The sequence below is a fragment of the Rhinatrema bivittatum genome, chromosome 8 (assembly GCF_901001135.1).
Source record: "Rhinatrema bivittatum chromosome 8, aRhiBiv1.1, whole genome shotgun sequence".
In the NCBI taxonomy this organism is placed as follows: Eukaryota; Metazoa; Chordata; class Amphibia; order Gymnophiona; family Rhinatrematidae; genus Rhinatrema; species Rhinatrema bivittatum.
In genome coordinates, this window is record NC_042622.1 from 205331079 (window position 1) to 205357655 (window position 26577).

The 26577-nt window shown below is 47.3% G+C and overlaps 1 protein-coding gene across 4 annotated transcripts in view; it reads right to left on the reverse strand.

The window, feature by feature from the left end:
• Nucleotides 1–413: 413 nt before the first annotated feature.
• Nucleotides 414–26577, reverse strand: part of LOC115097153 (NADPH--cytochrome P450 reductase) — a 174300-nt gene continuing 148136 nt past the window's right edge. For all 4 annotated transcript variants that reach the window (XM_029612705.1, XM_029612704.1, XM_029612703.1 and 1 more), the window contains 5 exons: nt 20532–20681; nt 19880–20147; nt 7619–7764; nt 3408–3493; nt 414–2021 (listed from right to left, as the gene is read on the reverse strand). In XM_029612705.1, coding sequence (XP_029468565.1) covers nt 1877–2021; nt 3408–3493; nt 7619–7764; nt 19880–20147; nt 20532–20681 — 795 coding nt within the window. In that variant the 3' untranslated portion in view covers nt 414–1876. The remainder of the gene's footprint in view (nt 2022–3407; nt 3494–7618; nt 7765–19879; nt 20148–20531; nt 20682–26577) is intronic.

Consider the following 26577-nt stretch of genomic DNA (forward strand, 5'->3'; position numbering starts at 1 on the left):
TTTTCTGTTTAAGTTTATAGATTTTATTTGTTGTATTGTTTTGTTTTATTTTGTTGGAATTCACCTAGCACTATTTTGATGAGGGCAAAAGATAAATACTTGAATAAATACAATTTCCCAGATGCTTTCAGTCACCTAGCCTTTGGTTTGCCAGCACAGCTGGGGGGTGTGACAGACCCCAGCCTAGCACAGTCTCACCAACTCACACACCTCTCTCCTCTTTCCCCCATATACTTTTTTCGCCTTTGTCCACTGAAAGCATCTCAAAAAGCAGATTTTACAAAATCAGGCAATGTGATAAATGTTCATAGGCCATAATCCATACATCACCTGCATAATTCCAGTTATTTTTGCACTTGCAGTGCTATTCTGACAATATAAAAGGTCTAATTCAAAAAACACAGAAGACAAAATTTCATGTTCTTATATGCAAAATAATGAAAAAAACTATTTTATTCCAAGGGGAAGGAGTATTTAAAATTATTTACATACAATGGACAAATTATATGGCACAATATATTTTTCTTCTGAAAATTCCAAAACCCACATGATAATTTACAATAGACTTTAAAACCCACCGCACTTTCACAGAACACATACAAGGTCCAGGGTAAAGGATCCCAGGACACCAACCGCACACACTCTGCCAACGATGCTATGCGATGGGGCCCCCTTACTAGTGGGCCTCCTGCACATAGCGAGCCTATGGATCTGGGCTGCTTTTCTGCTGGTAGAAGGAATCTCCTGGCCTTCTTCCTCTCTCCTACTATCTGACTTGCGCTTCCAGAGACTGCTTTTGATATTTCATCCCCAACAGTACAACATGACTACGCTGCCGTTTAGACACACATACACCGCCTTCGTTATATGCAAGAGATTATAATTTGTATTTGAGCAGCAAACTGCCAGGGCTCCTACTCAATGGCCCCTAGGAGGCCCAGCACCACACCAGAGATATGTCGGTACTGGCCTGGATTACCACAGGCTCATTACTTCCTATTCCTGTAGCGACTGGGAAATCTTACTGAATTCCCGTTAACTAGATTCACATTAGTAAAGGCAGCCTGTAGCAAGATGGGGCAGGGGTGTGTGAGTGTGGTGATGACATTTGATAAATTGGTGAGGGAATCTTCACCACAGGTGACTGGGTCTCAGGTCACCAAAAATTACTTTAGCACACCAAATGCTAGCCCTCCTAGCTAGAAGATTCTGGAAATAGGGCAATGGGTGGGGGTGGGGGGGTGGGGAGGAAAAGGTCAACCAATAAGGCCTATTAGTTAACCCACAGCGAAAGAAGGAAAGCCATGGAGAAGTATTTCTACGCGTACACCCTGACCTTGCTCCATGCCTCCCTGCACAATACGGTGTGATCCTTTCACATCCAGCGTGGCACCAAGACAACTAGCAGCAGCCACAGCAGAAACGCACCATCTCAATCTCACTAGGCTTTAATTACACGTGCAATCCAAAGGCAATCCCAGCATCTGCCTTGGTAGAACCTCTCTAAAACATCTGCCAGTAATTCTGATTCTAATAAAAACTGGCACAATTAAAAAAAAAAGTGTGTTTACCTGTTCAACATTACATGAGAGCAGCTGCTTCTAAAAAATGGACAGCTTGTTACCACAGAAAACCAAAAGCCATTCCATTAGTCACAAAAAGAATTACTTCTTGCTTCCCACCCAAAACTGGTGGGACTATTGTAGTAGACCTAGATATAAGTCTGAGGGTTATTAGAGCAGGAGAACTTGGAACGGGATCTAAAGAATTTGTTTAGTCTGTTCTTGCATTGGTTTGTGCGGGCCGTCAGGCCGCAGCCACCCACAGGATCCTCCATTTTCCACGTGCGCACTTGACCTCTCCCTGCAATCTCTTCTTAGCTCCACACATCCAGAGAGTAGCGGCCCTTGGTCATCAACTTCTTCACATAATCCACTGCCTGCGTATGGTCCATCTTGCCATGCTCTGCTACGATCTCGTAGAAGGCGTTCTGTACGTCCCGGGCCATGTTCCGAGCATCACTGGAAAAAAAAAAAAAAATATATATATATATATATATTAACAAAAAAACAAACTAAAAAGGAAGGGGGAAAAACAGCACAGAGAGCCCTTGAGCAACCAGAGGCAGAAAGCAGTGCAAATCACATACAAAGTAAAACAACAAAAGTGAAAACTAGTTTATGCTTACCACAGAGTAAAACCAGATTGTTTCAAAGGACTGAGCTACAGTCTTAAAACAAGCAACCTTCAGTGCAGAGATGCAGCTCTTGTGGCTGCCAGAACTGCAAGGCACGCCGCTCCAAACTACAGCTGGTTTAAATGTGGATGTAACTGCAGTAACCTGGGACCTTCCTGCCCAGGACACTGACAGACAAACACCAGCAGAAGCAGCAGAGACCCAAATGCACTGTGGGAGTAACCACGTGCAAGTTAACCAGCAAATGCGCATACAGGTTCCACTTGGTGTGCAAGCAGATTTGGTGGGATAATTTTTCAATTATACCTGTTAAAATGTATCTAGAAATGTTTCAAGAAAGTTTACCAGGTTTTTTTTTTGTTTTTTTTATTCAAAAGTATGCACATTAAGTGCAAATCTTTCCCCAGCTCCACCCCTGGATACACCACCACTCAGTCCAGGTGAAGTTAATGCATGACAGGACACATGCATGTACATTTTCTCATGTCAGGTAGCAATTTTAAAAAGTCCCCTTCTACGGGTGAAATTGTTTTACCCATGGAACACTTTTAAAAAATGTGGAGAGGGGAAGTGTTGACAGGAGAGAGGGTGATGCCAGGCCCAACCACAAACAAGACTGAAAAGTTCAGATGGCAGCTCAGAGGGCCATTAAAAGGCCTGACAAGATTGTCCCCCCTTCATATGCTCCGTAACGCTAAATGATTTGTTAAAGTTAAAGTTATACCCCCCTGTTCTGTGTAAACCGATTTGATATGGTTATAACCATGAAGACAAGAATTAAATAATAAAATAAATAAACATGCACATGAAGGTTAAGTTCCAGTTGGCTTCAACAACACAGTGCAGCACCTAAAGGGATTTAGCTTTCCCGATCCCCATGCAGACCACTGGTTTAGGTAATAACTTCTGGGACTGGAACAAGACAGGGAATATCAACTCAGCGAGGTCACTTGACTCAAGCATAGTGCATCAGCCTGGCACAGCTCCTCCTAGTCAGCACGACAGTTACAGAGGTAAAGACCGTGTGGATGGAAAGCGGGTGGTGCTGATGCACTCATGTGGCCTTGGTCTAATCCTGCCAAAGGAGGATACTGAGCAGCAGTGCCCAAGGGAAAGGAGTTAGCAATCCAGCACTGAACTAAAATCTTCTGAGCGGAGGAGAGGCAGTTCAGGCCTTTGCAGTAGAGTCTCTTCAGGACCTTACACTCACCCGCAGACATAGATGTGTGCATTATCCTCGCTGATCAGCTTCCAAATATTTTCTTTGTTTTTCTTCAGTAGATGTTGAACATAAATCTATTGGCAATATAAAGGGGGTAGTTTTAGAAAGCAGGGAAGTAAAAAGTAACACATGGGGGATTTACCAGTTTAACTCACACAGTTACAAAACAAATGCTCAAAGCACAGAACAGGAAATAAATGCCCGATAAATACATAAAAAGTGAGGCAAAACTAAATAGCTGAGGAAAAGGGAATATCACTCGCCAATAAAGATGGGAGCAGCCCTGCAGCTCATCAGAAGGGTGGATCCAGCTTCAATTCCTGGGCCTGGCGTCTGCTCCCCAGGAGAGCTGGGATGCTGCAGAGGCAACATGCACAGCCCCTGGGAGGGGAGGGAGTTTCAAACATTGCTCAACAGCGCTGCCTGCTAGGAATGTGTGTTCGGTGGCCATTCGTTTCTCAATATTCGCGTACGTCGCGGGACGTATAATACATACAAAAAAACGTATGCATGTAACGGGAAACGAATTAACGAATGGCCGTTGAATGCACAGCCTTAATGCCTGCGGACTGGACTTAGGAGAGAGCAGGCAGTAAGAACTGTGGCTTGTGGCTCCTGGGTGGCAACACTCAATGCAAGGGTTGGACTAGGGGGAAAAACTCCAAGTAGTTACTAAGGAAGGCTCACAGCACCATAGTCCATTGGAAGCCTGAAGAGCAGTTTGAGGAAATTGCTGGGTGGGAAAACCCAACAAAGTGAATGGATGTCCCAGTCTAGGCAGTCCTTCCTTCTGCCTGCTAGATTGCAGCTTGTTCTTGACCTGGTTTGTGAGTGCACTCCCATAGGCTCCCTCTTCCCTTCCCCCGCTAACCCAGCAAACAAAGAATTTGACTCTTTTCCTGCCTTGAGACTATTTAAGGGATGAAGGTTAATATGCTGTGATTACCTTTGGACTTTTCTTCCTATTAAGTTCCCTGGCTCAGCTCTCACATGGTCTTGGGGTGTGATCTATGGCTCACTCTGAAGACCCCGAGCTCAAGAGCTGACTACTGGCATCCTCTGAGGGGCTGCGGGCACTAACGCCATAGCTTTGCCAGCCTCAACGATAAAAACTGGGCTTCCAGTACAAAAGAAAATAGAACAGCTGGGCCACTAAACCAATCCTTTAAGTTTAGCTAGGGAAACATCCTTTACCCATGTAAATGGCTTCTAATAGTTGCCTTTGTCAATACATATTTATCTGGAAACTGCTGCCCCTTACCTAGGTTAAAACATGTGTGGAGATCAACATGCACACAAACACCAGGCATTCCTGGGAGCAGGCTTAGGTCAGGGAAAAGATTTTATTTATTTATTTATTTTTAGATTTTTATATACCGGTGTTCCTATATGAAATAAAGATCACATCGGTTTACATTGAAACAGAACAAGATAACGTGCATGGATTACATTTTCAGATCTACACATTATTTTCAAGGTGAAAAAGCCCCTGCAGATGTCTGCATGCATTCCTCACCCCCCCCCCCCCCGAGACATTTTCAGAGGGAACAGTATGCTCATCGCATATTTTGAAAATTGGTGCAAAGTTGCAGGTGAAAGTACCCACAGACCCCGCATCAACACGGGCTGTTTGGAACATAACCCCTTGTGTCAAGGGAATCAAGGTGTATTTCCTTGACTAGCTAAGATTCCTGCTGCTCTCTCTCCTTAGCCTCCTTGTAAAACCCATAACAAGTATTTAGCCTGCTTAAGAAACCACCCAGGGGGGTTTTACAAAACACACATATACATCCTAAAATATATAACCACACAATACACAAATAATGCACTCTCTGCTCACAGAGGAGGAAATACAATTCCTCCATCTAATGGCACGAACAGAGAGGATATCGAGCTCCAGAGGTTCTTACCACAGGGGTAAAACTCAACTCTAGATTTTTGCTGAAGAGTTCTTTTTTCTCTGGAGGAGGTAGATTGGGGGAAAATCTCCAGTTTTTTGCTGTGGACACTTCCTGCCTGATACTGCCAAGTTCTCATCCCCTCGGGCATTCAACACCATTCAAGAATTTGCTGCTTCCTAAGCAACGTCTTTCCTCCCCTTCCCTCACTTTCTGGGTTCTCTAGTGCAGCAGACCCTAAAATATTAAAATAATGTGAAACCTACGATTTGCTCTTTATCAAGTTGTGCAGGGCCATTATTGCAGCACTATCGCCAAAACCCTGGCAGATATCATAAATTGCTCCCTCACTCAAGGACTCTACCCGGACAACCTCAAACTAGCCTCACTCAAACCCCTTCTCAAAAAACCAAATCTGGACCCAAACGATCCTAACAACTTTAGACCTATAGCCAACCTCCCCTTCATAGCCAAGATAATGGAAAAATTGGTAAACTCCCAACTCTCAAACTACCTTGAAGACAATAACCTACTTTTCCCATCACAATACGGATTCCGTAAAACCTTAAGCACGGAAACCCTTCTCATCTCTATGACCGACCACATCATCCTAGGCTTAGACAAAGGACAATCCTTCCTTCTGATCCTACTCGACCTTTCGTCTGCATTTGACACGGTCAATCACTCTCTTCTCATCAACCAACTAACAGCCATAGGTATCTCGGGCACCGCCCTATCTTGGTTTAGAACCTTCCTCAGCAACAGAGGATATAAGGTTAAGATTCATAATAAAGAATCCTCTCTTCACCCTGCGTCAGTAGGAGTCCCTCAGGGCTCATCCCTGTCTCCTACCTTGTTTAACATTTATCTGTTACCTTTATGTAAACTTCTCACTGACCTCAATCTCAAACACTTCCTCTACGCTGACGATATTCAGGTCCTGATCCCCATCAAGGAGTCACTCGCAAAAACACTGTCTCACTGGGAAACCTGCCTCCAAAATATCAAACAGCTTCTCACAAGTCTCAACCTTATACTAAATTCTTCAAAAACGGAACTTCTACTCATCACACCAGAAAACAGCTCCCTCACACCCCACTCATCCAGCCTTACCAAATACTACACAAGTGAGAGACCTAGGAGTTCTAATTGACAATCACCTAAACCTGAAAGCGAACATCAACAAAACCACCAGAGACTGCTTTTATAAGCTCCAAGTGCTGAAAAGAATACGGCCTCTCTTCCACACACATGACTTCAGAACGATTCTACAATCAATCATTTTCGCAAAGCTGGACTATTGTAACTCCATCATGCTTGGTCTCCCTTCTTCACACACCAAACCATTGCAAATGGTCCAAAATGCCTCCGCCCGTATACTCACTAACACCAGGAGAAGAGAACACATAACCCCTATCCTGATGGGCCTCCACTGGCTGCCTATCCACTTCAGAATAATCTACAAGACCATTCTCACCATTTTCAAAAACATCCATCAATTAGCCCCAATCGATCTCCATATCCCCCTCCGATTACACTACTCAACAAGACCGACAAGAGATGCTTACAAAGGATCTCTTCAAGTACCTCCAGCCAAAACTACCAGACACATCACGCTTAGAGATCGGGCCTTCTCCACAGCTGGTCCAACTTTATGGAACGCCATTCCCCCGAATCTTAGAATGGAACCCAGCATCTCAACATTCAAGAAAAGACTCAAGACGTGGCTGTTCACGCAGGCCTTTCCTAACTCCAACATTACTTAACCTCCTCCAATCAACATTCTTCGCTAGTAATAGCATTAATAGCCACCTCTTATAATGTTATTATATATATATATATAATTATTTGATCTTCATTTTCCTTCTTACTCCTAGTTATTGATTCCCTGTTACATGTAACTGCTTTTCTGCACCATTGTTCAAATTGTAAAGTTTATTGCACCCCTGTTTCTTGTGAACCAGCATGATGGGACTACTGTCTTGAATGTTGGTATATAAAAAAACTTAAATAAAAATAAATAAATAAATACACACTGCAAGGGAACAAGTCTGCAGAGGTGACAAAACTGCAATGCAGAACGGCTGCTTTCATAAGAAAGCACCACTTAGCTCAGAGGTGCGAGGCTGGAAACCAGGCCTTCACAGAGTCAGAAGAGAAAACTAAAGTTAAATCTCTTGGCAGACCTATGTCATTGTTCTCAACCTTACATTCTAAGCACTAGAGCTGGACAACCCACTGCATTGCACAGGATCAGAGCGGAACGTGCAGAGCTTGGCAACCTTGAGGCCGAACAGTCACCTTATAGTCCTGGTCTCTAGAGAAGGCCACGTTGAGCTGGGTGAGAACTCCGTCTTTGTGGAACTGAGCCAGCTCATTTTTGTAAAGGTAGTCCTCGTTCACATGGCGACAGCCGTAGTACAGCACTGTCTCACCAACTTCTTTGCCTGTGACACACAAATGAAACAGGTTCTTTAATCTTTTGTCCGCTTGCACTGTTTTGTTTTGTTTTTTTTTTTACAAGACCTAAAAACATTCTTCTTACAAAGCAAGGCAATGTGATAAGTGTTCATAAGAGAAGGGTGAGCCCTCTACACAAAATCGCATTTCATTTATTTGAAAACTGTTACAAAAAGGAAGTTAGGCCTCCAAGTAAATCAATCATATTTAGGCCATGAGTTGAAAGAAATAAATACAGGGACATTATGCTGACACAATGTGCCATTTACCAAGCATTATAGGAAATGAAATTCAGAAGGCTATTTTCATCATTGGACATGCAATCTTCTGAACTACATCCCCCATGATATTACCAATGCTTGCCTCTTCTGTTAATCTCTGCTCACTCATCTCAAGTTCCCAGATCAGTCTAGAATCCTGGGTTTTGCCTCCCCTCCAGCAGATGGAGACAGAGAAAGTTTCACTGACACTGCCGTATAATCTAGTGTGCCACCTGCAAGTCCCTCAGTATTTCTCTGTCTCCAGCAAATGGTAGAGGTGCAAAACCTGCAGTCTGTACCTGTTTAAAATCAATTTTTTTTTTTTTTTTTTTTTTAGTGAGACAGGTTCCCTCCCAGGAGGTTGGTAGGTCCTGGTGGGGCCATCCTTCCTGGTCCTAGGGTGGACAAGTAGAGGGTTGGGAACCCTTAACTTTGCTCGGTCCCTTTTCGCCGGAGGTTGAAAACTGGTGGGGCCAGTTCCCTCTCCTCCTGAAGGGTCTGCTGAGCCTGCTGCCTTCTTCTCTGCAGGGAAGTGCTTCTTTGGGTTTTTCGCCTTTGCTTCAAGAGAGTTTAAAGTTAAAAAAAAAAAAAAAAAAAGTAGAGGACGAGGTTAGAGCTAGGAGGTTAGATTGTGTTTTATCTTGATTTTCCTCTGCTTGAGTGTCAGCTAATCTTGGGGAAGGCTTCTTTTTATTTTCTGGATCAGAGCTCGTTTCCTTTCTGTTAATGCCCGGCGACAGACTCCCGCAAGCTGCTTCGCTAAGGGGCCATGCTGCGCAGCACCACGTGTAAGGCTTGTGGAGAGCAGCAATCACGGCTCTCCTGAGATGATCTCTGCTCCCACTACCTCTCCGGGAGAGGGGGCAGTTCGGGAATACCCAGCGGGGGTTGGAGCAGCAGCACAGGTCAGAGAGCTTGGTCTGCGCTGCGGGAAGCTGCTGACCTGTTCCTTGTCAGCACAGGAACGGTGGCCATTTTGGTTTCCTTCGCGGCTGCTACGCAATGGAGGGGGAGGGGATGTCCCTCCTCTGTCTCTGGCCGTTCAGAGCCCCGTGGAGGCCCAGGGAGCCAGAGAGGGTTATCCAGACAGGGAGGAAGACCTCCTGGGGGAAGGAATCTGAGGATTTTGTGCTGTTGAGGTACAGGGCTTATTTGGCCTGGAAGGCTGCGGGGCGGCTGGGGTCCAAGCTTGTTTCTGGATCATGTCCTCAGCCTCGCAAGAGATCTAAGGTCTCAGGAGGCACGGGGACCACCAGAGTTCGGCGAGCCCTTGTAGGGTGGGGGGGTGCCCCCAAGGGTCTGTAGCGAACGATCCTTTGGACGTTTCTGACATCAGCTTCTCGCCGGACTCTGCTCCTCCTCATGTGCTTCCTTCCCCGGATGGTCAGGGAGATGGCCCACCCATTGGAAGGGGATGATCCCAAGGTGGTGTGCGTTTGCTCCAGAGGGAGGAGTTGGGTCCTCTTATTCCCTGTGTCTTGGATGAGTTGGGCATCAAGATTCCCCAGGAAGAGCCTATTCACGAAGACGTGGACGCAGTTATGGATGGCTTGAGAGGTCCAGCAAGGCTTTTCCTTTTCACAAATCAGTCAGGAAGCTGTTGTCCGGCAGTGGGAGACTCCAGAGACTGGTTTGAAGGTTGGCAGGACTATGGATAAGTTATATCCTTTGCCCGAGGACATGCTGGAGTTGTCGCAGGTCCCGAAGGTGGATGCCTCGGTGTCAGCCGCAACTAAGAAAACAACTATCCCAGTAGCCGGAGCCATGGCTTTGAAGGATCTCCAGGATAGGAAGCTTGAGGTTCATCTGAAGAAGAGTTTTGAGGTATCGGCGCTTGGTATTCATGCTGCGGTGTGCGGTATTTTCAGTCTTCGCACTGGGTGCAGCAATTGCAGGCTGACAGATCCTTGTCCTCCCAGGAGGCAAAACAAGCGGAGCAGCTGGAGGCCATGATCACTTAAGGTGCTGTTACACTGTATCACCTCATAAAGACGTCCTCCAGGACCATGTCGTCAGCAGGCTCAGCCAGACGCCTTTAGTCGCGGAATTGGTCCGCGGATGTCTCGTCCAAATCCCAGTTGGGTGCATTGCCTTTCAAAGGAAAGTTGCTGTTCAGAGAAGACTTGAAGGAGTTGATTAAGCATCTGGGAGAGAACAAGGTTCATAAGTTGCCCGAGAAGAAGCCTAGTGGGGGGACCAAAGGTTCCTCTTCGGGACGTTTGCGTTTTCGAGGGAATAGGCGTTTTCAGCAGGGGCATCCCTTGGGGAGCTCCCAGAGACTGCCTCAGGTAGGCAGCAGTCTTGGAACCAGTCCTTTTGAAGCAGGAAGCCAAATAGGGATGGCTCTAACCAGGTAGGCTCTGGAGCCAAATCCTCCCAATGAAGCGAGGCTGGTCCACCCCTCTGTGCAGGTTATTTGGGGGGGGGGGGGGGGGGGGGTGGCTGACTCTACATGGAGTGGACCAAAATTACCAGGGACCAGTGGGTCTTAAGTGTGACAGAACAAGGTTACACTTTAGAGTTTGCTCTTCCACTAAGGAACCTGTTCAATGGTTTCCCCTTGCGCCCCTGTGGAGAAGAGATGGGTTGTGCAGGAGACCCTAGACCAGGAGTGGCCAAGTCCGGTCCTCGAGGGCTGCAAACCAGTCGGGTTTTCAGGATATCCTTAATGAATATGCATGAGAGAGACCTGCATACACACTGCCTCAGTTGTATGCAAATCTATTTCATGCATATTCATTAGGGGTATCCTGAAAACCCAACTGGTTTGCAGCCCTCGAGGACCGGACTTGCCCACCCCTGCCCTAGACCATCTGCAATGGCTCAGAGCTATTGTTCCCATACCCCTGGAGGACCAGAGAAAGGATTGTTACTCCATCTATTTTGTGGTTCTTAAAAAGGAAGGGACTTTTTGCCCCATCTTGGATTTGTAGAAAGCGAGCAGGGCCCTCAAGGTTCCTGGTTTTCGTATGCAGACTCTCCAATCAGGCATTGAAGCTGTGCGCAAGGGGGAGTTCCCTGTACGTACCCGGATCAGTCCAGGCACCTGGGTTCATCTCCCCCTATCAGCAGATGGAGACAGAGAAAAACACCTCACTGACACCGTATTCTAAGCAATCGCAGTTCCTCAGTATTTCTCTGCAGTTGACATTTTTTTTCAACAAATTTTTTTCTTTTGAGCCTTCCTCCCAGGGGTTTCTTTTATTTATTTATTTATTTTTAGAATCCTTGGGGTTCTTCCCTGTCCGGTTGAGGTGGCCGAGCTGGGGGATGGTACCCTTGTGTGAGCTTGGTCTGGGCGCCCGTGAGGTGTAAATCTGGTTGTCCGCTGAGGCGGTTGCAGGCTCTTTACAATACTTTTTTTGGCTATTTTTGCCTATTTTTCAGGGCAGGTTGTTCATTTTTAACTAAAGCTAATTAAAAAAAAACAAACAAACCCCCAAACACAAAAAACTGTTTGCACCGGGCACTGCTCTACAGGCGAGCAACTTCCACCCCTAAGGTAGGAGCTTTTTGTGGGGCTCTGGCTGTTTGTTTGGGGAACCTTCAGAGAAAGGATTTTAATTTTCTCTCTACCTTATGGCTCTCGGCAGGGCATGCCACTCATGCAGCTCTGATTCTTCCCGGCTTAATAGGTTGGGGTTATGCGCTGTGCCGATGGTGGGGAGGTTTCGTCTGTGGCTCCTTCTCCTGCTAAGCAGCGTCTAGTATCGTTGTCTTTTGGACTGGCTGCAACTTCTTTTTTTACCTCACCCAGCTGGCGTAGGAACGGCGGCCATTTTAGTTCCCGCATCACCGGGGGTGGGGGGAGGGTCCTCATCTCTGTCTCTGGTCCGTTCCAGGTTGGGGACCGGGCAGGGAGGCTAGAAGGGGAGGAAAGCTCTGCCTGTTTTTCAACCAGACCATGCTGGTTTTGGTGCACGGAGGCTTTTCTTCACAGACATGATGCCTATATGGCCAGACAGAAAGCAGCTTGGGGGGGGGGGGGGGGGGGGGACTACACAGCCACAGATTCCACCAGTCCAGCCCACTGAGGGTCCTTCGGGGGGGGGGGGTGTCCCAGGAGGTCTCCTATGCCCAGTAATAGGGTTTCCTCAGCACAGGCTTGATTTTTCACCCGCAGGGTGATACAGCTGGGGCAGTTGATCTGGAAGATGCTAACATAGCTCCTGGTGGTACTGGTTCGGGGTCTGGCCAAGCTCCCCTAGTGGCTCCGGCTACCGAGGATGTGAGTCAAGGGGTTGACCCGGTCTCTTTTATTCATGAGGTGGAGGATCCTAAGGTGATCCGCCTTTTTAAAAGGAAAGAGCTGGAGGTTTTGCTTCCCTTGGCTTATCAGGTTCTTGGGGTTAAAATGCCTCAGGAGAACCAGGATTTGGACGGTGAGGACCCTGTACTAGATGCCATCCGAGATCCTCCAACTTCTTTCCCTTACCACAAGTCGGTTAGGAAGTTAGAAGAGGAATGGGGGACTCCTGATTCTGGTTTAAAGGTTGTCAAGAGCCATGGGGAAACTTCACCCTCTACCAGAACAATATTTTGAATTTTTTTCTCTCTTGAAAGTAGATGTGGCGGTGTCTGCTGTGACTAAGCGCACTACAATTCCGGTTATTGGTTCGGCCGCTTTAAAAGATGTACAAGACCGTAAGATGGAGTTACACCTTAAAAGGATTATTGAGGAGGCTTCCCTAGGTTAGCGTGCAGCGCTTTGTTCAAGTTTCTTGCAGCCTGCTAGTCTCCAGTGGGTACAGCAGCCTCAAAGTAATTTGTCTCAATCAGGTGTGGACGCGGATATGGCTGAGCATGTGGAAGCAGCTGTGGCTTACAGTGCGGATGCCCTCTATGATTTGCTGCGTACTTCGTCCATAGTAATGGCATCACCTGTAACCGCCCGAAGGTTGCTTTGGCTTCGCAATTGGGCGGCGGATGTTTCCTCTAAGACACAATTGCATCCTTGCCTTTCAAAGGTAAGTTCTTGTTTGGCGAGGATCCAGAGCAGCTGATCCAGTCTCTTGGAGACAAAGTCCTCAGGTTACCCGAGGATAAAAGATTTTTTCCAATCAAGGTCTCGTTTTCGGTCCAACAGAAAATTGCGGCCTACCCATGGTATGCCAGGACTGCAGAGAATGTTTTTCGCGGGGGCAAGCATGGGGACAATCCTTTCGTGGAGCCAGAAGGTCCTTTAGGGGATACTCTGGTGGCTCCCCGGCAGGAGGTAATTCTACCCAATGATGCCAGGCTGGTCCACTCTGTCTTTCCTATTATAGGAGGTCGCTTACAGCACTTTTACGACGAGTGGGCCAAGATCACTCAAGGCCAGTGGGTTCTCAATGTGATAAGAAACGTTACGTTTTAGAATTTGCGAGTCCCGTACAGGAACTTTTTCTAATTTCCCCATGCAGCTATCCGATCAAGTGAGCGGCAGTACAACTGACTCTAGACCGTTTATATCGGTTAAGTGCGGTAGTACCAGTTCCCAGAGCGGAGCTCCGTCAGGGGAGATACTCCATTTATTTTCTGGTCCCCAAAAAGGAGAGTTCATTTAGGCCGATACTCGATTTAAAGAAGGTCAATGCAAAACTCAAGGTGCCATGCTTCAGGATGGAAACCCGGCATTTTCTCCGCTTCATGATTCTGTGTCAACATTTTCAGTTTCAGGCTCTTCCGTTTGGTCTCACCACGGCTCCACAAACTTTCACCAAGGTGATTGTGGTGGTGGCAGCTTTCCTTCGAAAGGAGGGTATTCTAGTTCACCCATATTTGGACGATTGGTTGATCAGAGCTAAGTCAGAGTCTCTATGCTGCAAGTCTGTTCATAGATTTCTTGAAGTCCTACAGCCCCTAGGTTGGGTAGTGGATCACAACAAAAGTCAGCTATCACCAACACAAACTTTGGAGTATTTAGGAGTTCGGTTCTATACTCTTATAGGCAGAGTCTTTCTCAAGATCGAATCTTGAAACTTCAGGCCCAGGTCTGCCGGTTTTTGTGGTTGCAGGTACCCAAGGTCTGGGTCTACTTACAGGTATTCGGCTCGATGGCCTCTCGCTGGACTTGGTTTCCTGGGCGTTTTCCCATATGAGACCACTACAGACAGCATTGCTGTCCTGCTGGAAGCCAGTATCGGAAGAATATCATATCCGCTTACCTCTCAAGGGTTTGCCGAGAGACAGTCTGTCATGGTGGCTTCAGACTTCTAATCTCAGTCGGGCAGTGGACCTCAAAGTTCCCGATTGCTCACCATCCAGAGAGACTGGCATCTGTAGTAACCACCATCCAGTTTGTCAGTCCCATTCGGCTCAGGGATCCTGGTCCATGAGACAATCTGCATGGTCTATCAACTGTCTAGAGACCAGGGTGGTTCGCTTAGCCTTGAAGGAGTTTCTGCCATTACTACGGAATCGTCCGGTTCAATTTCTGTCGGACAACGCAACAACAGAAGCATATATAAATTGGCAGGGTAGAACCAAAAGCAAGGCAGTTGCTCTCGAGCCACAGAGGTTGGTGCTCTGGGTAGAACAACATCTAGAGAGATTAGCGGCATTCCACATCGCAGGAACAGAGAATGTTCAGGTGGATTTCTTGAGCTGCACACACTTGGATTCAGGCGAGTGGGAACTCGCCAAGACAGCCATGCAGTTAATTCGAGATTGTTGGGGTCTACCTCACGTCAAACTTATGGTGACCTCTCGGAATGCCAAGGCCTTCCAATTCTTCAGTCGCCAAAGACAGTATGGGGCCGAAGGGGGTCGACGCTCTGGTTCTCCCATGGCCTCAGGAGTTCTACTATATGTTTTTCCTCCGTGGCAGCTGGTGGGCAAGGTTCTATGTCGCATAGAAAAGCATTGTGGAGAGGTGATTCTGTTGGCTCTGGAGTGACCTCTGCGTCCGTGGTTTGCGGATCTGGTCAACCTGGCGGTGGGCGGCCTGCTTCACTTCGGCCACCTGACGTGTCTTCTTTGACAGGATCCTATATTTTTTGACCAGGCTGCTCGCTTTGTCTAGCGGCATGGCTTTTGAGAGGAGGCGTTTGAAAAGGAAAGGTTACCCGGACTCGGTAGTCACCACATTGTTACAGTTTAGAATGAAGTCTACTAACCTCTCTTATGTTTGGGTATGGAAGATTTTTGAGTCCTGGTATTCCAACAGGGGAATTTGCCCTCTTAGGGCCTTAATTCCTGAAATATCTTTCTTACAGGATGGCCTCACAAGGGCTTATCTCTTAGATCTCTTAAGGTGCAGGTATCAGCACTGGGTTCTCTCCTTGGAAAAATTGAAGGTTTCTCTATTTCGTCTCATCCGGACGTGGTTAGTTTTCTTAAGAGGTACGATGAATCTTTGTCCTCCAGTTTGGAAATCTTGTCAGTCCTGTAACCTTAAATCTAGTTCTTAAAGCTCTGTCTGAATCTCCCTTCGAGCCGCTCCGAAGGGCTACGTTAAAGGATTTGACACTTACGGTAATGTTTCTCGTTGTCATTTGTTCGGCTAGAAGAATTTCTGAGTTACAGGCATTATCTTGTCGAGATCCTTTCCTTCAGATTTCGGAATTTTATTTATTTATAGATTTTTGTATACAATCGTTCAGACGTACCATCACAACGGTTTACACAATAGTTACGGACAGTACCTTCCTTTTTACCAAAGGTAGTTTCAGCATTCCATTTCAGTCAGTGGAACTTCTGGCTTTTCCTAACTTAACGGCGTCTGATCCTAATGCGAGGGAGCTCAAATGTCTAGATGCTCGGAGAGCTTTATTGAGTTACCTCTAGATTACCAATGACTTTAGGAGGTCCGATCACCTCTTCGTGCTGTGTAGTGGTACTAATAGAGGCTCCAAGGCTTCTAATGCCTCTATTGCATGATGGTTGAAGGAGGCTATTTCTTCCGCGTATATTACACACAGGGTCGTCCAGTTCTGGAAGGCTTGCGTGCTCACTCCACACGTTCGCAAGCGGCCTCGTGGGCGGAGTCTCAACTTGTTTTCCCACAGGAAATTTGCAAGGCACTATCGCTTAGATGTCGGGGCTCCGGCAAACCCTTCCTTTGGCGAGAGAGTGTTTTGCGAGTGAGACTTTCCCAGTCCCACCCTGGGTAAGGGCTTTGGTACATCCCAGGTGTCTGGACTGATCCGGGTACGTACAGGGAAAGGAAAATTGGTTCTTACCTAATTTTCGTTCCTGTAGTATCACGGATCAGTCCAGAGCCTGCCCAATTAGGAGGGGGTTATATTAAGGGGAGAGTCGTCCGCTCAGCTGTAAGATTGTTCTCTGTTGCATTCCATGTTCTTGTTAATTGTTGTTTAATGGTTCCATATTTTTTGCTATTATCTGCTTTGATACAGATATATACTGATGAACTGCAGATGGCACAGTTGCTTAGATACGGTGTCAGCGAAGCTTTTTTCTCGGTCTCCATCTACTGATAAGGGGAGATGAACCTAGGTGACTGGACTGATCTGTGGTACTACAGGAACGAAACTTAGCAGGTAAGAACCAAATTTTCCTTTCTTGGTGTCCCTGGACCCCTCAGAGGCGTACTTGCACATAGGCATCCGGTTCGACCAACAGAGCTTTCTGAGGTTCCAGATCCTCAGAAGGCATTTCCAATTTTGTGCCCTGCTTTTCGGACTGTCAATGGCTCCCAGGACCTTCACCAAGGTGATGGTGATGGTGGCAGACACTCTCTGGGAGGAGGAAGCTCTAGTGCACCCTTATCTGGATGAGTAGCTTATTTGAGCAAAGTCGCAGGCCCTGTGCAAGCAAATGGTGGATCTAATTCATCACCACTTAAGGTCGCTTGGCTGGGTTGTGAATTGGTCCAAGAGTCATCTCATCCCATCTTAGGTATTGGAGGTTTTGGGGGCACGCTTTGACACCAAGCTAGGGAAAGTGTTCTTTACAGAGGAGCGCATTGTCAAGTTGCAGTTGCAAGTTCTCAGCTTGCTGGTGAGCCAAGTACTCAGGGTCTGGGATTACTTGCAGGTTCTTGGTTCCATGGCATCTATGTTGGAGCTCGTGCCTTGGGCTTTTGCACACGAGACCCTTGCAAGAGGCGTTACTTTCCCAATGGGATCCTTTGTCAGAACAGTTTCATCTTCTGCTTCCGCTGATGGAGTTATCCAGGTCCAGTCTCTATTGGTGGCTTGGTCAGGATCCCTTGTGTCGAGATGTGGATTTGGAAGTTCCAGACTGGGTAGTGGTTGCTACAGATGCCAGTCTGTCCAGCTGGGGAGAAGTCTGCCAGAATCAGTCATTGCAAGGCCTCTGTCGAAGGAGAAAGCATCGTGGTCCATCAATCGCCTGGAGACTAGGGTGGTCTGGTTGGTACTGGGTACATTCCTTCCACTCTTCTACTGTTCAGTCAGAAATTCGTCCTACAATGCAATGATGGTGGCATATGTCAACCAACCAGGTGGTACCAAGCATCAGGCGGTGGCTCAGGAGCTAATTCACTGGGCGGAGCAGCATCTCATGAGGATAGCAGCCTCTCACATAGCTGAGATCGATAATGTACAGGCAGATTTTCTGACATGTCGGCAGCTGGATCCAGGGGAGTGGGAACTGTTGGATGCAGCAATGATCTCATTTGTCGCAGGTGGGGCAAGGCTCACATGGATTTGATGGCAATGCAGAGGAATGCCAAGGCACCCCACTTCTTCAGTCGCAGAAAAGAGCATGGAGCAGAGGGAGTAGACACCTTGGTCCTTCCTTGGCTGCAAGACATTCTACTGAATGTGTTTCCATCTTGGCCACTGAGCTTTACCAGGGGGGATATCATTTTGGTGGCTCCAGAGTGGCCTTAGAGACCCTGGTTTGCAGATCTGGTCAATCTAGATGTGGACGGCCCACTGAGGCTTGGTCATATGCCGAACCTGCTGCATCAAGGTCCCATATTTCTAGATCAGGCAGCTCAGTTTTGTCCCACGGCTTGACTTTTGAGAGGAAACGCTTGAGAGAGAAGGGTTACTCTGAGGAGGTTATCTCTACTCTTTCGCAGGCAAAGTCTTCCACCTCCCTGGCATATGTGACAGTTTAGAAAGTCTGAGGATTGGTGCAAAGAATAAGGGGTGGTTCCTATGGCACATATTCTTGCTTTTTTTGCAAAAGGTGAAGGGTTTGTCCTTTAACTCCCTCGGGGTTCAAGTGGTGGCGGTTAGGACGGGAAGGTGCACGGGGCAGCACTGTCTGCGCATCCGGATGTTGTGCATTTCCTCCTTGGGGTGAAGCATTTGCACCATCCAGTTCACAAGGTCTGTCCCTCCTGGAGCCTTAATTTAGTCCTGAAGGGCACATGCGAGGTACCCTTTGAGCCTATTAGAAGGGCTACCATAAAAGATCTCACCTTGAAGGTCATTTTCTTGGTAGCAATATGTTCTGCTACAAGAATCTCGGAACTTCGGGCTCTTTCGTGTAGGGAACCTTTAAGGATCTCGGACTCCGGGGTTTCCTTTTCAGACAGTTCCAGCTTTTCTGCCAAAGGTGGTTTTGTCATTTCACGTTAATCAATCGGTGGAGCGTCTGGCTTTCCCAAGCTTGGAGCCTATAACCCCTCATGCGAGAGAATTGTGGCTTTTGGATTTGAAGTACACTTTTGTGAAGGTACCTTAAGGTTACTAACAGCTTCCGTTTATCAGATCACATTTTTGTACTGTGGAGTGGTGCAAAGAAGGGGCCTAAAGCATCTATAGCCACAATTACACGTTGGTTGAAGGAAGCTATTGGCTCCGCATATATCTGTCAGGGGTGTCTAGTTCCGGAGGGCTTGAGGGCTCATTCTACTTGTCCTCAGGCGGCGTCCTGGGCTGACTGTCAGCAAGTATCCCCGCAAGAGATTTGCAGGGCGGCTACTTGGAAGTCACTGCACACTTTCACTAGGCATTATTGTTTGGATGTCCAGGCCCCAGAGGTCATAGGTTTTAGTGAGTGTGCTTCGAGCGGGACTCTCGAGGTCACATCCTGTTTAGGGAAGCTTTGGTTCATCCCACAGTCTGGACTGATCTGGGTACTTACAGGGAAAGGAAAATTGGTTCTTACCTGCTAATTTTCGTTCCTGTAGTACCACAGATCAGTCCAGAGTCCTGTCTGACTGAGTAATGGTGTTGTGGAGAGTCCACTTGATCTATCATTGTAGTTAATCTGAAGAATGGCACAAGTTTTTGGTTAGTCCACCTTTTGGGGTTTGATGAGGTCTGGTTTTTCTTGGTTCTGGTTTGCCTATTCCTGCTGCTCATTCAGGGGGTTATTGATAGTGGTGAGTGGTTTGTTTTTTCTACTATCTTGGCTTTGGTACAGATCAATACTGAGGGACTGCAGGTGGCACCCTAAGTTACATGGCAGTGTCAGTAAAACTTTCTCTGTCTCCATCTGCTGGAGGGGAGGCAAAACTCAGGAGTCTGGACTGATCTGTGGTTCTACAGAAACAAAAATTAGCAGGTAAGAACCAATTTTCCTTTGTTTAAGATCAGTGGTGCCACAGGTTAGGTTTGTTTTGAAAAACCTGCTGGAAGGGAATATGACCTTCAGGACAGAATCTTTACCTTACTATAAAAATGGGACAGCACAGCATAATTTTGTGTCTGTGCTTTCACTGGAGAAGGTAACAAGTAGTCCTCCATACAAAGCCACAGCAAATCATGATATTCCCATTATCAACCACAGGGTAAAAGCAGGAACTGGAAAATCTGCATAGGAATGGCTTTCCACAGCAAGCAATCTATACTCAGATTTGAAAGGAGGTGGAGATTCTAAAGTCCTCAAATCCTGGATGTGAAAGACAAAGGGCCGAGTGAGGTCAGTTTCTGCTGGATACGGAAGCAGCCTCACTGGAAAAGGCCCCAGCTCTTACCTTGCTCCTTCAGCCAAGCCCTTTCCTGGATGAAACCCACGAAGGGAGCAATTCCGGTTCCAGGCCCAATCATAATCACAGGTGTGCTGGATTTGAAGGGCAGTCGGAACTGTGATTTCCTCACAAACATGGGAACATTCAATTTGTGTCCATTGTCAGATGGCATCTTGTTCTTCAACCATTGGGTGGCTACTCCTTTGTTCACACGGCCGGTCTTGGTCTCGTACTCCACAACCACAGCACAAATATGGATGGAGTTGGAATGCACCTACAAGGGCAATAAAGTCAGAAATAGAGATGGGAAAAATGCTAGCAGTCACACTACACAGATGTTCAGTTTCATCTGGGACCATCATCCCTCTTAAAATTATGTCTGGTTTTCAGCTCTGAAGGGCACTGGCTTCTCAACTCTTAGATTTGGATCAGTTAGTTTATGTCAATGGTGAAAGAAGCTTGGTAAACATGTCTAAACACAGTTTGACCGATAGCCATCAGTGAAGTAAGAAACTGCATTTAACAGGTACTGGGTAACATTTGCTCAACAGCAAACGTAGGGGGTGCTGCAGGTAAGGGCTGAGGTGCATTGGCAGACCTGCATGTGGCAGTTTCGGAATAGCCAAATTAAGAAAGGTTCCAGAAATAAGGGACTCACCTTGGAAGAGGACGCGATTGAGTAATAGCGGGCCTGTAGACGTGGCAGCAGTTCACAGAGATGGTCAATGGGAGGTCGCAGCGAGGGCATGTCTTGGAGGATGGCCAAAATGTTCCGTCTTGACTCCACAACCCAGTTGAGATAGAGAGCCTAAACAAAAGCATGAATGAAGAGAGAGGAAAAGTCAATTTAATTACAAATACTCAGTATGGTATAAGCTCAGGTTCTGAATGACCAATTGCTCTAACTTATTTTAGAACAATGGGGATGGCTCAGGAGAAAGCTGTCAAAGCCTTTATGCCATGTTATTTTACCTTTGGTAATGGAAACAAGCCATAAAAAGAATAAGCATGCAGCCGTGCTTCTCAGCTATAAGCGTAGACTGTTACCACAAGACATGAGGTCAACGCATTCCAGGGATTCAGTAAATCCTCAAGAAGCTCAGCCTTTGACAGTGCCAGTGGTGCTGCTTTCTCTCCCTGTCTACTCCTCTCAGTTCAAGATTTTATTTTACAGCAGTTAGGGGCAGTATCATCTTCGATCTTAATAGGCCCACCAAAAGCGGAGACAGATAGTGATATAGACTGTTCAAAACCTTGAAGCTGCTTGGGTGGGCCTATGGCATCAGCCTACAAAGGCCAATTCAGAATATCTTATTGGTCTGCACAGGCCCAAAGGAGGCACATGTTGCCAACCACCCTCTCAAGGCACCACATTTGGGACAGTAAGGCACACTGCTCTTCTGGGAGGGGGGCAGCGGAGGAACAGAGGGAAGCAAAATTAGTTTGGGAGTGGCAGGAGGTAGCAGGGGAAAAGATTGCAGGAATACAGGTGCTGGGCTGGGGCAGGAAGGGGCGGTAAAAGGACAGGTGGAGGAAGGAGAAGCTGCTGGACACAGTGCGCAGGGGGGAAAAGGCCTGAGGGAGATACTGGTGCTGGTGTTTTGGAGGGGGGAGGGGACCGGCAGCCTTACATTGGAGGCCGCCAAGCCCCTGATTTTTTTGTGGCGAATCCCCTCCTGTGAATGTTGCTGTATGCCACTGCCCCAATGCCTCATTAAAACGTTATGGGGCATACTCCATCAGAAGCGACGTCACACTCCCTTCAACAGAGAGCAGGTTTTATAAAAGCCTACAGCTTGAGGAAAAAGCCATCTTTGCACCACTTGCTGGGACACACCAAGGAGAAACTTCAGCCTGGGGCCGGAATGAGGCAATTTTCAAAAGCAGCCTGAGAATTTGCAGACTACACCTACACTTTAGGAAGTTTCTCAAAGAGAAACTATCAGTGTCGTTTCTCTTTGAAATTTAGAGAGGGCAAAGTAGGTGCAGTGAAAAGCATCCAAATACTCAGCACCTGCTATTTGTGTAGGAATCAGAGTTTGGAGGGGTAAAACAGCATATCTACATCTGACAAATGGACATGTGCCACCCACAGGAGTGTCTATTTCCCTCCTGCAGCTAAGAGCGCCCACGCTACACAATCTGCACATACTTTTTCCTAAGTTTGAGGGCTGCGATCGTCTGTCGAACCATTTTACATAGGTAAATGCCTACTCTTTCAAGACCTCTCATGATTTTAAACACCTCTGTCATATCCCCCCTCAGCCGTCTCTTCTCCAAGCTGAAAAGTCCTAACCTCTTTAGTCTTTCCTCATAGGGGAGCTGTTCCATTCCCCTTATCATTTTGGTCGCCCTTCTCTGTACCTTCTCCATCGCAACTATATCTTTTTTGAGATGTGGCGACCAGAATTGTACACAGTATTCAAGGTGCAGTCCCACCACGGAACGACACAGAGGCATTATGACATTTTCCGTTTTATTCACCATTCCCTTCCTAATAATTCCTAACATTCTGTTTGCTTTTTTGACTGCTGCAGCACACTGAGCCGACTATTTCAATGTATTATCCACTATGACGCCTAGATCTCTTATAACTCATGCACAGGCTGGGGGATTCATCTCAAAGGAAAATTGGTTCTTACCTGATAATTTTTGTTCCTGTAGTACCACAGATCAGTCCAGACTCCTGGGTTTTGCCTCCCTGCCAGCAGATGGAGACAGAAGTTTTGACAGACTCTGCCCTATATCCTAAGGTGCCACCTACAGTCAGTCAGTATTACTCAGTATCAAAGCAGAATGGCTCAAAACCAAACTATATACAACTAACACATTCTGGCTCACTAATCCCAAATGGGAACAGAACCCGCTGAACACTGAACAAAATTGATCTGCAGACCCGAAATAAACAAATGCTGAACGGACTCTCCGTTACCTCTATGCATAAAGCAGGCGGGACTCTGGACTCATCCGTGGTACTACAGGAACGAAAATTATCAGGTAAGGACCAATTTTCCTTTCCTCTCTGTACGTACCCGATCAGTCCAGACTCCTGGGATGTACCAGAGCTTTCTTACCTAGGGAGGGACCAGGAGAGGCCTGCTCGGAGCACACCTTCTCCAAATCCCCCACAACCGAGGCCTGGACATCCAGTCTGTAATGCCTCGCAAAGGTGTGTAAAGACTTCCATGTAGCTGCCCTGCAAATCTCGTGGCGAGACTTCTTGGCATTCCGCCCAAGACGCTGCCTGCGAACGGGTAGAATGGGCCCAACCGGTAGGGTTCTACCATGCAGCAAATACGCTGAACTTATAGCCTCTTTCAGCCAGCGGGCTATCAGTCTTAGATGCCATATTACCTCTTTTTGACCACTCCACAGCACAAAAAGATGGTCAGACATACGAAAAGCATTCGTAACCTCCAGATAACGCAGTAAAGCCCTGCGAACATCCAGCTTCCTTAAGTCTCTAGAAAGGGGATCCGACCGGTCCAGATCTGGAAAGGACGAGAGCTCCACTGATTGATTCAAATGAAAGGAGGAAACTACTTTTGGAAGAAAGGAAGGAACCGTCCCCTAAGGAGACTCCAGAATCAGAAATTCAAGAAAGGTTCTCTGCAGGATAACGCCTGAAGCTCCGACACCCTACGAGCAGATGTGATAGCTACCAGAAAAATCACCTTTAACGTGAGATCTTTCAGCATTGCCCTTTTTAGAGGCTCAAAGGGCGCAGACACAGAGCTGTGAGAACCAAATTTAGGCTCCAGGAAGGACACGGGTGTCTGACCGGGGGACCTAAGTGCTTTGCACCCCGAAGGAAACGAGTCACATCCGGATGCGCAGCTAACGCTACCCCCTGTATTGTACCGTGTAAACAGAACTGCCACCTGCACTCTCAGGGTGCTACACGATAAGCTCTTGGATAGTCCGGTTTGTAGGAAACACAAAATATCCAACACAGACGCCCGGGTAGGAACAACCTCACGTAGACCGCAGACCAGTTCCACAACCACAGAAGTCTGCATGCCAAGACAGCCAAAACCATGGACCTGGCCGAAGTCCGCAACAGGTTGTACAGAGCATCCGCACTATAAGCGACTGCAGCTTCCAGGCGCCTCACCTGGAGAGCTTCTCCCTCTGAAAGAGGCGTTGGCCTGCAGTTGTTGCACCCAGTGAAGGCCAGCTCTCAAAGAAAAACTGCTACACATGGCAGCTCGCACTCCCAGTGCTGAGACTTCAAATATTTTCTTGAGCTGAAGCTCCAACTTTCCATCCTGTAGATCCTTGAGGGCTGTCGCTCCTATGACCAGGGGATGGTGGTCTTTTTGGCAACTGCTTACACCGCCACATCCACCTTGGGAACTCGAAGAAGGTTTAAAGCTTTCTCCAGCAGAGGACTTAGCTTCTCCATTGCTTTACTAACCCTTCAACTCTAGGTCAGGGGTGTCCCATTCTCTGAACAGCAAGTCAGAAACTGAGAGATGAAAAGGAAAGGAAGTGGTCGGGGACTCAGCAGGCCCAACAAAACCGGATCAATAGCTCCCATCTGGGATTCCTCTGGCGGCACTTCGATGTCTAACTCCCCTAGAATTGCAGGGATAAGTGGACCCAGCTCATCCTTTCTAAAAATGGGGACCACCTTTGGGTCATCTACTTCAACAATATGGGAGCTGCGGACCGAATCCTGCTGTTGATCTGCATCCCCATCCACTCCCAGCGGAGGCTTGGCTGGCAGGGTCTGGTCATCTGGGTCAGAAACCTGCAAGGAAGAATCTATGTCTGTATGGGGCGCCATGGACTGTATGGGGCGCTTCACTTTTGAGGACCCAGTGCTCCCCCCTAGGTTTGGACTGCTTTCATGAATTTGAAATTGGCACCACAAAAGAAGTTCTCTCTCCAGCCTGCTTTTTCACAGACTTCCTGGCCTTAAAGGCCTTATGAAGCAATAAAATAAACTCCAAGAAAAAGGAGGAGGAAGAGGAGGAGTCTGAAGCCCCCTCAGGGCTCTCCTCTGTCGCAGGCGAGCCATGCCCAGTTGATTTGGCACCCCCCGGGCGCCATTTGCTGCGGGGATAAAGGCAGCGGGAGAATCCCCTCCCCCACCGCGGCTCGCATCGCTGCTCTGATAGAGCTTAAAATGGCTTCAGGAGAAGGGGGGCCGTGGTCTACTAACCCCTGTAGGAGCTTTGCTAGCACTCTGCACATTGCCCCCAGCCGCTGCGGAGGTTCCTTCCCCCCCCCACGGAGACATGAGGAGCAGAGGCCGTCTCGAGAAAGGCGCACGCACAAAGAGCCGCACACCCGACATGCTGTTCTCCGTGGCATCGCTAAAGGAAGAAAAAACAACCCGGAGCGGCGAAAACAGCGGCAAAAAGACCAGCAGTGAGGGAATGGAGAGTCCAAGCACCGAAAATAAAGACTTTGTTGTTTGTTTGTTTTTTAAACTTGCCTGGCAGTCTTCTATGGGTCCTGGTCCTTCTGGGTTGAGCGAACCAGGCTCCCCGGTATCACATCCAGAACTGCTTGTAAGTGGCCCTCGACCCTTAGCTGCAGCCGCCTCAAGCACCAGGGGGGGATGGTTCCCTCAGGACCTGACAACCCCCTGGGAGGCTGAAAAAAATCCTGTCTTTTTCTTTTTTTTTTTTTAAGACCTAAGTTTAAGTTAAAGAAAAAAAAAACTCCCTGCTTACTTTCAGGCCGATACAGTAAACCACGTGGGAGAGCGGGCGCACTGTACCTTATCGGCCTGTTTACTACTTTTTTTTTACACTAAGTAACAAGTATAGACTGTAGGTTTTGAACCTCCACCATCTGCTGGAGACAGAGAAATACTGACAGACTGCGGGTGGCACCTTAGGATATAGGGCAGAGTCTGTCAAAACTTCTCTGTCTCCATCTGCTGGAGGGGAGGCAAAACCCAGGAGTCTGGACTGATCCGCGTACGTACAGGGAACCACGATTTTACAATGGAATCCCATATCTCAACTGTGATAGGGACCTCCTTTATGCATCTGTCAGATCTGCCAACTACATAACTGCTTTAAGAAGCGCAACACTGCCATCTCGATACGCTCATTGATCACCCCATCATAGAGTCTATTCTTCCCTACTTAGCAGCATCTCTCAATATAACCTCAAACGCCTCCAATTTCTCCAGAGCATGGCAGCTGATAGCACCCAAAGCCAGATACAATATAAAACCAATCTTGAGTCAGTTACACTGACTCCCAGTTGAAAATAGGATGCAATGTTAAACTGTTTCGTCTTTACATGCATGAATCAACTGGCCTCAGAATCTGTCTCCTAACTTCTGTTCTCCTACACACACCAGGAAACCTCAGTCCTCACAAAAGGCCCTTTTTACCATCCCCTCTTAACTTGCATGCAACTTTGTGCTTTGCCCCGGAATTATGGAACAAACCAATATCCTCTGCCTTGAACCTTCTTACTTCACTTTCCATTAAAATAAATAAAAATAAAGAAGCAAAGCTTGGCTGTTCAGCCAGGCTTTCTAATAGGATTGCACAGCAGAGACTCTTCCTTCTATCTGACCTCCAGACCTTGCTTTAGATTCTATAGCAGTGACTACTGCCCGTCTTCCAGAACACCTCCCTCAACTGAGCCCATAACTTTGCCAACTGCTAGGCTAATTCCACCCAACTGGTTCTCACTGTCTTTACATTGGGTGCCTAAAAAAAATAATATGATAC